The sequence below is a fragment of the Sceloporus undulatus genome, chromosome 4, assembly GCF_019175285.1.
Source record: "Sceloporus undulatus isolate JIND9_A2432 ecotype Alabama chromosome 4, SceUnd_v1.1, whole genome shotgun sequence".
Taxonomy (NCBI): Eukaryota; Metazoa; Chordata; class Lepidosauria; order Squamata; family Phrynosomatidae; genus Sceloporus; species Sceloporus undulatus.
Window position 1 is genome coordinate 207145905 of NC_056525.1, and position 13747 is coordinate 207159651.

Sequence of the window (13747 nt, forward strand, 5' to 3'; positions counted from 1 at the left end):
AATATAGGACAGATGTTTGAGAAACCACATTTAAGGTTTGTCACACACCAGCATTTTTCAAATGATATTGGCTCATCTATTAAATAAGGTGTATTTTGCTTGATTTTTGAGAAAAGGAAACATCAGGAAATATTTAAAGGCCAATTGCTGCCAATTAACTTTGATCAGCAAAAGTTGTATTTGAATCTTTTGGATTCTTTTGCCTGTCTGGAATAACATACATTTATAAATTCTAACAAAACAACAACGTGATGATTAATGTCTGTTGGCAGTCCTGCCGCAAGCTTGTTTAATGGTTCAGTTTTAAATAAACAGCTGTCTTTGTTATGATGGGAGTACACACACACACACACACACACACACACACACACAAAATTGCATTTTCCATTGTAACTGGAACAGGCAGCTAGAAACTGCTCTTCATAATAGAAGATGAGTTCTCAAAAGGATCAGTACTAAAGTCTACTAGGCCTGTTACAGACAGCCAAAATAAAGCTGCTTCGAGTCACAGTGGAGGTATGGTGTTTCAATGATCCTAAGAGTCCAGAAACCACACCAAAACCACACTCCAGTCCTTAGGGCTGGAGTGTGGCTTTGGTGTGACTTCTGGACTCTTAGGACGTATGCATCATTGAAACACCATACCTCCACTGTGACTCGAAGCAGCTTTATTTTGGCTGTCTGTAACAGGCCATAGAATCCTTGCTTCTATGCTTCTGTGAAAGGCTGATTCACATATTACAACTAGCTGCTTATTTTCACCTTTCTCAGCTCTTGTAAGGGACTATTTGTGTGATTTAAATAATGAGTGTGATCCAGACACCTTAGAATACGCATCAATATGGTCACAGACATTGCTACTGCTGTATTCAATCAATTTCCTCTTTACATTTCATTACTCAGTGTAGATTTAGTGTATTGTATGAGCTGACACCACGACAAACTTGATCACAAATTTTCACAGCACAATTGTGACAGAGATGCTAGGCAGACCTGGCTTCCTGGCAGCCAATCACAGTTCATGAACACTGTAAAGCGGTTATGCAGAAATTGGAGTGTATAACAAGAGCTAGTGTGTGTTAGTTGGGCTGCATCCATACTGCAGAAATAACCCACTTTGACACCACTTGAACTGCCATGGCTCAGTCCCATGGAATCCTGGGAGCTCTAGTTAGTTGTAGCACTAGAACACTAACTACAACTCCCAGAATTCTACAGCATTGAGCCATGTCAGTTAAAGTGGTGTCAAACTGGGTTATTTCTGCAGTGTGGATGCAGGCTAAATTGAGGGGATCTGGAGACAGACAGACAGACAGAGGATCTCAAGTAAAGATCAGATAAGGATTCTGACAGGAGAGGGAGTTCAGTTAAATTAGTTCAGAGAGGATTGTGATCTGCCACATGACTACCAGAGCAGTCCTCGGACAACACTGGTTCTTCGGCTTAGTAACGGAAATGAGCACTGCTCCCTACAGTTGGTTATGACTAGACATTCATGTTAAGGGACTATTGTTATTTACCTTTTACACCTTATAAATAGAGTAAGGATAATTTTATACATAACACTTTAAATAATTTTGTCCATGAAAGTAAGTTTTGCACACTGAATCATCAGAAAGCAAAGGCATCACTATCTCAGCCACTCATGTGGCTGAGATAGTGAAATTTTGTGAAATTTTGGATTTCAGACTATTTCAGTTTTGGAAGGGAGACTCAACCTATTATTAATCATTTCCCTTGAAAGGCAATGTTTTCTCACTGTAGGTCCTAACAGAGAAAATTACATACATAAATGATAATTGAGATAAAAGTTTAATATTCAACCAACTGCACATGCAATCATTCTCTAATGCTTGAATATTTGGGATTTGGTCACAATTAAAATATCTGAATAATATTAAATGAAACAATAACCATACAAAATCCAAACAAGTTTTTCTGTTATTGTAAACAAGAAACCACAAAGCAGCAAATACCAACTGAGATTTGTTTATCTAGTCATATAACTATATGTAAAACAATGGCTTATTTGAGGATTATTTTCAGGGAAATTCTGTGGCATAAGAGTCACTACTTAAGAAGACATAAACCAACTCACTTTCATTTTGTCTCACTTTACTATAAATAACTCTGGGAATACCAGAGTATTGGTATCATCTGTGGCCTATTCTATGGGTGCAGTAGGGAAATGAAGGGGCTTTGGATATTGCAAGGGAGAAGTGTTTGGTGACAGAGACCAAGACCAAGAGGCTAGGCATTCCATTTACCTTAAAGCCCCTCCCCATAAACAGGGCTTGGTAAACCTTGATATCTGAACATAACAGTGGAGGGGTAGCTGGTGGAAAGAGACTGAAGACTTGTTCACACTATGCAACTGGAATACAATGATTTCATTTCAAGTGCTATGGCTGCATTGTATTATGGCATTTGTAGTGTGGTGAAGCACTAGAGCTCTCAGGCTGGGAATTCCAAGTATACCTCTCTAAACTTCAAATCCCCAAATTCCACAGCTAAAGTGGAATTGAGGAGGAGGGAGTATTGAAGGAAAACTGGCAGTCTTTCCCATCTCAGGTAAGAGATGGGATAAGGATTAAGGAAGCTGAGGTAAGAAGTGGGAGAAAATCTTCCATAAGAAAGAAGTTGTGGGTCCCACCCAATATTTTTGTTAGTCATGTTGTTTGTTTGTTGTTGTTGTGTGCCTCCATGTCATTTTTTATTTATAGTGACCCTAAGGCAAACCTATCATAGGGTTTTCTTGGCAAGTTTCTTCAGAGGCAGTTTGCCATGCCATTGTCTGAGGCTCAGAGATTGTGACTTGGTCTATCAATTTTGTTTTTTTATGGTCGAGTGGGGAATCAAACACTGATTTCCAGAGTCCTAGTCCAACACTCAAATTACTATACTACACTGGTTCTTCATTAGTCATACAGAACCTAATTTCAATTTGTGGAACAGAGATCCAATTGTTCTTGTAAGTAATGTAATTTTTAAGTCTGTTAGACTCTCTATTCTCTCTCCTATTCAGTGATAAGTCAGTTTCTTTGTATTGTTTTAATTCGCTATTGTATGGGTTAGCTGATATTTGCTTCATATATATATATATATATATATATATATATATATATATATATATATATCCATATCCATACTGACTCAGTTGTTTTCTGAATTGTCATATTTCCTGCTGTTCCTTTCATATTCTATGAGTTACTTGTTACATAATCTTGTAGAAAAGTGGCATACAAATATAATATGATGATAGTAATGCACCCTGATGTGTCCTTTGAAGGCCCTATTTCCAGTATATCTACATCCATGAATGTTTTCAGAGGTGTCTTGGTGGGGGTGGGGAGAAACATCACAACTACAGTCCTACTGTCCTAATGATGGTAACAACATTTCTTCCATAGGACCTCAGCCAGCTTGTTCCTGTCCACGGAACTCTTCTCTGCAACAATGGTTACCCTCCAAATTAAAACATTAAACAATTTCTATATTAAAAATAATTTATATTTAAACAATATTATTGTTAAAACAATAATCACTTACTTCTAAATCATTGAAGAATAGATGCGTGTCTGCCAAGTTGAAAATCATCTCTTCCATCCTCAGTCCCAGTGAAACAGAAGTAGGTGGATCCTCCAAAGAAAAAATGAAAATAGAAATTATAGTCAATAAGACAGAGAAAGAACAACTTGAATTCTATAGTTGAACATTCTGCCCTGAAGTAAAACCATAATCTATAGTGGGGCCAAATTAAATCTAATTATTAAATCTAATTGTTAGACCCAATGTGTCAATGGAGCTTATGTTAAGTATTGAACTGACTTAGGGCCTGAACAAACCAGCAAGTTAAGCAGCCTTCCAGGCAGCTTGGGAGCATGTGGAGTTTACACACCACAGGCTTCCAAGCTGCCTGGAAGCCACCCAGCTAATCGTATGGTGGTGGCTTCATGACGCTCCGGTTACACGCCATATGCTGCTGGAATATCATGAAGCTGGCTTCCAGCCATGGTAGGGACAACAAGCCGACTTCAAGGTGGATTGGGACCATGGCACATGGTTGCCACTGACCCAATACATCTTTGGAAGTGGCGGCTTCAAGCCATCCCTTCTGCTCATCTATTTCTTAATAAGTCTAATTTATTTGGGACTAACAACTATTCCATTTAAAAAACTAGATTCAAGCCATTGAATAAAAAATACAAATATAAATAAATGTAATATAAATGTAAAGGTAAAGGTTTTTCCTTGACATGAATGTCTAGTCGTAACTGATTGTAGGGGGTGGTGCTCTGTTACTAAGCCAAAACAGCCAGTGTTGTCCGAAGCTGGTCATGTGGCCAGCATGACTGCACAGAACACTGTTATCTTCACACCAAAGTGGTATCTATTTATCTATAGTGGGCCCCTGTTATCCACTGGGGTTTGGTCCTGTGGATAACAAAATCCTTGGATGCTCAAGTCCCATTAAATTTAATGGCATAGCAAAATGGTGTCCCTTATAAAAAAAATGGCAAAATCAAGGTTTGCTGTTTGGATTTTGTACTTTTTAATAAATATTTTCAAGCCATTGAATCCATGAATAAAAAATCCATGGATAAGAAGGGCTGTCTGTACTTGCATTTGTATGCTTTCAAACTGCTAGGTTGGCAGAAGCTGGGACTAGTGATGGGAGCTCATGTGGCACTTGGGCCTTGGACTGCCAACCTTCCAACCTTCTGATCATTCGAACTGACATCTTAACCACTAAGCCACATCACTCCTGATATAAAACAACAATAAAATATAAAACAGCTGATGGAGATAGCACTCAGCTATCCAATAATGCCTGGAATAAAAAGGTTTTGTTGAATGATGAAATGACATCAAAGAGACATCAGCCAGGCTGAGGGTAGAATTATTCCATAACTGGAGCAACACCACTGAGACAGCTTTTTTCTTGGTACTGTCCTCTGAGGAGCCCTGACAGAAGAATGACCTTAGTCTATTTTGAATAAATGCACCTTCTGTCTATTTTCAAAGTACACACATACCAGTAAAATAGGAGTGGGACTCATTCAGCTCTCCATGTGTTCATAAACAGCAAATTTCAGAAAACATAGCAGTATAATGGTGAAGAATGCTGACAGCTGCAGTCCAGTGACGTCTGCAGAGCTACATGATTTCCACCGCTTCTATAACAACTGCCAACTCCAAATGAACTATATTGCAAACTAACTGAAAGTGGTCAGGTGCCAAAATAAATTTTGTTGTACCAAGAAAACAAAATGGTTAAACAACTGTAGAAATTACTTATTTTAGAGGTAGGAAAAGACCATTCTGGACAGATAGGCCAAACACATCCCAACACATCTGGAGGCACCAGACTACTGAAGGCTGGTATATACTGTGACTTTAAATTTCCTTGGAAGCTATCCAAAATATTTTATTCTGTTCCAATGTGGGTAGGAAAGAATTATAGTGGGATGTAGAGGCACAGTGACCAGAAATATAGGCAAGGAAAATGTTTTTGGAAAACTAAGAGAGAACCACACATGACTAGACAATGGTTCACAGAGGAAACCATCAGGGTCCTAATTTGTACCTAAGTGTTTGCTAGACCTGGCATCCTGCCTATAGCCAGGGATTACCATAACATTTAACATTTTCCTTCACAGGACCATGGCTATAGCAGTAGTCTGTAGTACACAGGATAAGAGGTCAGGCATAATGTGGAAGAGGACAACAAAAGAAGATAGCATTGGTGAAGAATCACAATTCAGCCATGAATATTTTGACTATAATGGGGGCTATGACACTTCCCATGGCTACGCCTTGTATTTGAAAATTGAAAAATTATTATTAAAAGAATTTTTTAGATCTAAAAACAATGTCTGTTTTTAGATCTAAAAAAATTCTTTTAATAATCATCATCATCATCATCATCTTTATTTGTATACCGCCCTATGGCAAACCAATCCGGGCGGTTGACAACAGTAAAATATAACAATTAAAAACACTTTATCCCTCCCCCCTTAAGACAGTATTAAACAGTATAACATATTAAAAACACAATATCAAAGCATAAAAACAACAATTAAAAACTAAAAACCCTGATATCCCTCTGTTGATCCTCAACCATCACTAAGATGGGGCCACAGGAGGAATCAGGGAACCTGGGCTGGGATGGTTAATCTGGAAAGGCCTGCCGGGAAGAGATCCGTCTTGACCGCTTTTTAAAAGCTGTCTAATGATGTTATCTGACGGATCTCATTTGGCAGGTCATTCCAGAGTTTGTGGCTCCAACCAAGAGGACTCCACATCCAACTCAGGCATAGATTTTGGCTTTCAAGCATTATCTACGTTGACTGCAGCTGACTGCACTGGATTTAGGACTGAATCAATACTATTTTGGCTGGGCAGTTAGATACAGGATATTGGGGAGCTGTTTGGAATATATGAAACAGAAGGATTTGAAGTGTTTTGTTCAAGAAGCCAGGTTCCAAAAGGGAACCAATGCATCTTCTCAGATTTCTGTATGCCTGCTGGGAAGGAGGAAAATAGGCCATCACAGTAGTACTGATTTTTAAGTCAACACTCCTGCTGAATAGAAGTGAAAAGTTTCCATATAATGGATGAAGCCACTGTTCCATCTAGGCCATTATATTTCACTCTTACTGGTCTTCAGGGAGGTACACTGGCTGTCAATGCATGCTTGCTCTGAATTTAAGATGTTGGTGATGACATTTAAAGTCCTACATTGCTTGGGACCTTGATGATTGAAGAAACAGCACTTCTAATATATACTTGCTTGAGAACTGAGGTCTGCAGCAGGGGCCCTTCTTTGTCTTCCATGCAATACAAAATGCAAAGATATGATAGAGGGATTTTCAGCTGTGGTGACTTGATTGTGGAATGCTCCTCCTTGGGGGTTCAACTGGCATCAATGTTGGTTTCTTTTTGGCACCAAGCCAGAAGCCAAGACTTTTATTAAAGCCTTCAGCTGCTAATTTACTTCAAAGTGTACATGTTGTAGGTTTAAAAGTGGTTTTAACTATTGCTTTTAACTAATACTATTTTAATATGTTCAAATTATTTAATCTGGAAGTGTTTTAAATTGTTTATAATACTGCCCTAAGGTCCTATGATAAATAATGAGACAACTAACTAACTAACAGATTCCAATGTCCTCAGAAGAGGCTGCTCCTTCAGCTTAATAGCTAAAACAAAATTTGGCAAAAATAATAGGAATTGGACCCAATTTTTGTACAGTGAAACTATGGCTGCACTCATGATAATATAACATACATTCAAAGTTTAATAAAATACTAATTATTTAACTATAGCTCACTGACACATGAGTGAACAGTGTGATGCGGCAGCTAAAAAGGCCAATGCTATTTTAGGCTGCATCAATAGAAGTATAGTGTCTAGATCAAGAGAAGTAATAGTGCCACTGTATTCTGCTCTGGTCAGGCCCCACCTGGAATATTGTGTCCAGTTCTGGGCACCACAATTCAAAAAGGACATTGAGAAACTGGAGTGTGTCCAAAGGAGGGCGACTAAAATGGTGAAAGGTCTGGAAACCATGCCCTATGAGGAACGACTTAGGGAGCTGGGTATGTTTAGCCTGGAGAAAAGAAGGTTAAGAGGTGATATGATAGCCCTGTTTAAATATTTGAAGGGATGTCATATTGAAGAGGGAGCAAGCTTGTTTTCTGCTGCTCCAGAGAACAGGACCCGGAACAATGGATGCAAGCTACAGGAAAAGAGATTCCACCTGAACATTAGGAGGAACTTCCTGACAGTAAGGGCTGTTCGACAGTGGAATGCACTCCCTCGGAGGGTGATAGAGTCTCCTTCCTTGGAGGTCTTTAAACAGAGGCTGGATGGCCATCTGTCAGGGATGCTTTGATTTGGATTTCCTGCATTGCAGGGGGTTGGACTGGATGGCCCTAGTGGTCTCTTCCAACTCTATGATTCTATGATTCTATGATTCTATGACACAGAGAAGAAAGCAATAGCCTCCTTCAATCCATTTTATTTGCTCTTCAGAAATTACCATAACACAGGGGTAGGCAACCTGCGGCCCCGCCCGGTCCTGCCGCCAATTGCTGCCGGAGCCTTTGGCCTCTCGCGTGAGGACGTGGGGCCTTTGGCCTACCAGGAGGAGGCGGGCAAGGGGGGGGGCAAGCGGCAGGCAAGCGGGGCAAGCGGCGGGCAAGGGGGGCAATTGTCTATAGAAGCCTCCGAAACATGCATTTATATTAACATTTTTTTAAAAAATAGCAAATTTTTTCGCGTGTCCTCCATTTAAAAAAGTGTCCTCCATTTGACATTTTTGTCCTACATTTGTCCCGGTTTATTTATTTATTTTTTAAAAATTATTTAATTATTTATTTTTTGGCTTCGGCCCCCCAATTGTCTGAGGGACAGCAACCCGGCCCCCGACTCAAAAAAGTTGCCTACCCCTGCCATAACATGTTGCTTCTTTCTGGTCTAATATAGTCAGAATACATTCAGCGTTGTGGTTATCAAATACTGTATAGATGCATGTGTTCAATTTGTAATTTAATCCCTAACTGCAATAGGACTCTAATGTGCCATACAATTTTTACTATATAAAACCATCTTGTAAGGTTATAAACATGAACACATGATTTTAAAAGAATGAATTACAAATACAATCTAATAAACTAGATTTATTCCCCATTCTTCAGACAATACTTTTTCAGTGTTTAACACTGTAGAAATTAAAGCAACAAAATAAAACTATGTGCATATGTTTTGAAGTATTTAGCAATTTGAATTTATTGATAAAGAAAGGTGTGATAGAAATCTCTATACAAAACTCGCCCTCCCCTACACAAAACAAAAACATGGCTAATTGTGCATGGCTACCCACACTCCCAGAAGAAAACCAACACCCAAACCAAAACAGGAGAAATGCTAAGAAATAGTAAAAAAAAATTATACATACACGACTAAAGCTTTAAACATCGTAGACAAAAAGTGTAATACTCATGTATAAGTCTAGAAATTTTAGTCAAAAATTGATCCCAAAAACCTGGGTCGACTTATCCATGGGTCAATGAAAGTACTGTACTTTTACTCTTGTCCAAAAAGGAACCATCCCCTGGTGAAAGGTGAGAGGTAATCCCTTCTCAAAGCACCTAAAAGAAGCATCAACCCCCTCTACTATTTCATCCAGCCAGCCTTTAGGGTGTCAAAAAATTCTAAGTTCTTTAGCATCATTTCCCTTTGCTTCATCCTTTACCTCCTTTGTTACACGCTGCTATGTTTTACCCTTGACTTATCCATGAGTCATATCAAAATCCATAATTCTGGCCCTCAAACCTGCCCTCGACTTATACATGAAGTTGACTTATAGATGAGTATATACGGTATCTATCTATCTACCTAACCTGGCTGTTGATGGGCAACATCAGGGGCCCTCTATTTTCTATTGGGATTTGGGCTGGACAGTGTTTCAAGTAGGGAATGTCTTAAAACAAAGGTCTGCTTTCAGACACTCCTTCAAACAGAGGACTGCTCATTGTGAACTAGAATATACAGTGCTAAATAATGATTGTGATTTGGAAAAAGGGGAAATGTTTTGGTGTAATCTCTGAGTAAAGGTTTATCAGCTGGGACAAATTAATTTAAGCTACAAAATTTAGAATGGGAACAGGATGTGAATGACAGATAGTGAATTGATTAATAAATTGGTTGAATGTTTTCATGTATGGGTGGCTGGATAAATACATGGTGTGGCTTTGATTCCACAAATGTTTGGCCCTAGACATTTTTAGACATTTTTGGGCATTTTTTGAATACAGCCCTTTCCACCAATGAACTTACCACAGGTGAAGACAAATTGGGGTAGATTGATCAGTGCCATGACTCCGTTATGGGCTGTACTTTTGTATTCTTAAAACAATGCAGCAATTAACTATGTCAATAACAGATTTACCTGCCAGTTCTGTTCTAAAGTAATCAGATTAAGAGCATCCAAAGGTACAATTTTCTTATCTTATTCCTTGTCTGACTTCATCAAATGCAGAAAATGACCATACAAGAAAGAATAATCAATATGAAAAACAAAAGTAATTAAAAAAATTAAAAAGCCAAATGTTAACCAAATGAACGTGTTAGTTTTCAACATGTGATTCTTTTCCAATATGAAGAAAAGGAAAAACACAGACACCATCATTCAGAAAACAATTCTACTTATAAAGGAAACAATCTTTCTTCATTTATGTCAATATTTTCAAACTGCACATTTAGTTGATGTGACACACAACTGGCATATACTATATGGAGTTTACAACTTTGATGATACTGTAAATAAAAGAGTGCTTTGGAGCCAGTAAAGGAAATACAGTAGCCCCTCTGTTTTTGTGGAGGATCTGTTTCAGATCCCCCCCTCGCAAAAACAGAAAATTGCTAATAGTCAAGCCCCATTGGCTTGAATGGCAGCGTGGACCACATTTTGTCCCCCTCCGTTTGCTGCCTGCGAACGGGTGAGGGATGCAAATTCAAAGTCTGCAAAAGTGGAGGGGCAACTGTACTGTACAAAACGTCTCTCAAAACTGCTTAATCTCTATGAGGGAGGAGTGCACGTTTGTGATATGAAAGGGAAAAGATGAAGCATGAGTAGCTCTAGCTAAGACACCAGCCTAGAAACGATATCACTGCCTAAATAATAAATATCACTGCCAGACTGGAAATTGGAGAGAGCAGCTGTACCCTTAATGATTGTGTACATGGGGCAATTTCAGCAGGTGTTGGTTGTCATGAAACCAAGTAACAAGCAGCACTTGCTGAAATCCCCTGTTCAGCACAACCATTAAAGAGGTATAGGAATTCTTTCTAATCTTCACTCAAGCAACCCTATGCTTAGGTACTAGGCAGTAACAACCAGAGGTGCAAACCAAGCTTTGCAAATGAAACAGTATTCTAGTAGTCCACCAGACAGCCAACATTAGAACTGAAAGACTCAGCAGACTCTAGAACTAACATAATGACTAAAGGACCACAATGTCCTTAAAGAGCTTGTATCCTTTTCTCTCAGAAGTATAATATCATTATTATTCTCAGTTCCTCACCATAAATTCTTCTGCACAGCAATGTATATCAAATCAAGCTTCATTATATGGTATATTTTTCACATCCCATGCTACAAAAATTATACGAAAATAAATGCACATTGTCATCCTAGACTCTTTTTATCCCTTAGCCAAACCACACTGATTCAAACATTCTACGGGATAAGATGTCAGTGAACATGTTATGTTTTAAATCACTACACATAAACAGGAGTACAATAGTGCCCAGAAATCTAATGCAGATGAGTTTATAGTGATTAAATTTACAGTCCAAGTAGTCATTTGCTACTAAACCCCATTAATTGCCAAATAATTGCTGGAAAATTAAAAGTTAAGGAATATTATTCACTGTATATTTATTAAGATTTTTCAATTCAACATGAATGTCTAATAAGGTAAAGTCAATGAAATGCAAATCTCAGATGAATGTTAAATTAAAAAGAGAAATACTGGTGTACTTTAACCACATATTCTTGTCTTGAGCATGGATCTTAGGGGGGAAAAACCCAATCAGCTTGTCATTTTGAAATGCTTGCTCCCTTTGTTCTGTGGGGAAGTAGTAGTTGAAAAACAGGAAAGTTCACTTACTGTGCATGTCTTGGCTTATTTTCCAGTTAAGCTGGAAAGCCACAATTGAAGAATTCTGTCAAAGAAGCTTTTTGTTCTTCTTTTCCTCTTTACAGGCCATATTAAGACACACAGAGAGAAATCTTACAGAATTAAATCAGGTAAACTTTTACCTTCAAGAAAAAAAACTTATCAGAGCAGCACTGCAAAATTGCAAATGTCACTGGGGCATTCGAAATCAACACTGAAGCACAGTTTGGCAAAACAAGAGAGCTTCAGGTTAGGTAATCATTTCATCTCCATTTCTGCCCTTTTGCATGGCAATTTCCAAATTCCTTTTCTGATTTAAAGAAATCAATCACAGAATCATAGAATCATAGAGTTGGAAGAGACCACAAGGGCCATCCAGTCCAACCCCCTGCCATGCAGGAAATCCAAATCAAAGCATCCCCAACAGATGGCCATCTAGTCTCTGCTTAAAGACCTCCTAGGAAGGAGACTCCACTACACTCCGAGGGAGTGTGTTCCACTGTCGAACAGCCCTTACTGTCAGGAAGTTCTAACTAATGTTGATGTGGAATCTCTTTTCCTGTAGCTTGCATCCATTGTTCCGGGTCCTGTTCTCTGGAGCAGCAGAAAACAAGCTTGCTCCCTCCTCAATATGACATCCTTTCAAATATTTAAACAGGGCTATCATATCACCTCTTAATTTCCTCTTCTCCAGGCTAAACATCCCCAGCTCCCTGAGTCGTTCCTCATAGGACATGGTTTCCAGACCTTTCACCATTTTAGTTGCCCTCCTATGGACACGCTCCAGTTTCTCCACATCCTTTTTAAATTGTGGTGCCGAGAACTGGACACAATATTCCAGGTGGGGCCTGACCAAAGCAGAATACAGTGGCACTATTACTTCTCTTGATCTAGACACTATAGTTTTATTGATGCAGCCTAAAATTGCATTGGCCTTTTTAGCTGGCGCATCGCACTGTTCACTCATGTTCAACTTGTGGTCTACTTGGACTAACAGATCCCTTTCACATGTAGTCCCATTCAGCCAGGTGTCCCCCATCCTATATCTGTGCATTTTATTTTTCTGCCCTAAGTGCAGTACCTTACATTTCTCCGTGTTGAATTTCATTTTGTTAGCTTTGGCCCAGCTTTCTAGTTTATTCAGGTCATTTTGAATCTTGATCCTGTCCTCTGGGGTATTAGCTATTCCTCCTACTTTGGTGTCATCTGTAAATTTGATAAGTATGTTCCCAATTCTGTCATCCAGGTCATTGATAAAGATGTTGAATAACACTGGGCCCAGGACAGAACCCTGTGGGACCCCACTGGTCACTTCTCTCCAGGATGAAAAAGAGCCATTGTTGAGCACCCTTTGGCACCTTTTGCATCTCAATAGAAGAAACATTTTCTTCTTCTTTTTTCTGCCATTCATTGTTATGTCCCTTCAAGTCATTTTTGATTTTTGGTGACCTTAAGATTTGTTCAGGAGTTTGTCTCTCTTTTCCTCTGAGATGTGTTGCAATCTCCTTTCTCCTCTATGCCTTTTTACACTTTTAAATTATTGTAAGATCTGTCTAGAACTTTGGTTCTATTACTATTAACTTTAAGTTTAAAAATAACAACTTATTTAGAGCTTTAACAATATTGCCCAAATCACTACAAACTGCTATGGTGGTATTGCTGTATTAAAGCACAGCAATACCATCCCAGGAACATTTAGCAACAGGACAATTATAATAAAGTTTTGGAGAGATTAAGAAAACAAATTTGTCTCTGAGGGAGGGTGTCCATTTTTCTGGAGATCTATTGGGCAACAGAACAAATGAAGTGATAATGGGCAATGGGCACAAAAAGATAACTTCTACAGAGCAAATCATAGGATACTGCTAAAAAATGAAACAAAACACTATGGTAGGCATACTAGTGAATTTGAAATTCAAAATACACCAAAAACACACAGTTAAGGAGTAAGAAGGTGCTGAAATTGATATTGGTCTGAATTGTCCATCAGGACAAGAAATGTCATTGAGATCTTAAAAAAAAGTACAACAATGAAAACCACTACGTGACAACTCACAAGT

The 13747-nt window shown here is 38.7% G+C and overlaps 1 protein-coding gene across 6 annotated transcripts in view; it reads right to left on the reverse strand.

The window, feature by feature from the left end:
• EYA1 (EYA transcriptional coactivator and phosphatase 1) overlaps nucleotides 1–13747 on the reverse strand; it is a 115345-nt gene that overhangs the window by 44090 nt on the left and 57508 nt on the right. For all 6 annotated transcript variants that reach the window (XM_042464248.1, XM_042464249.1, XM_042464247.1 and 3 more), the window contains one exon: nucleotides 3550–3639. In XM_042464248.1, coding sequence (XP_042320182.1) covers nucleotides 3550–3639 — 90 coding nt within the window. The remainder of the gene's footprint in view (nucleotides 1–3549; nucleotides 3640–13747) is intronic.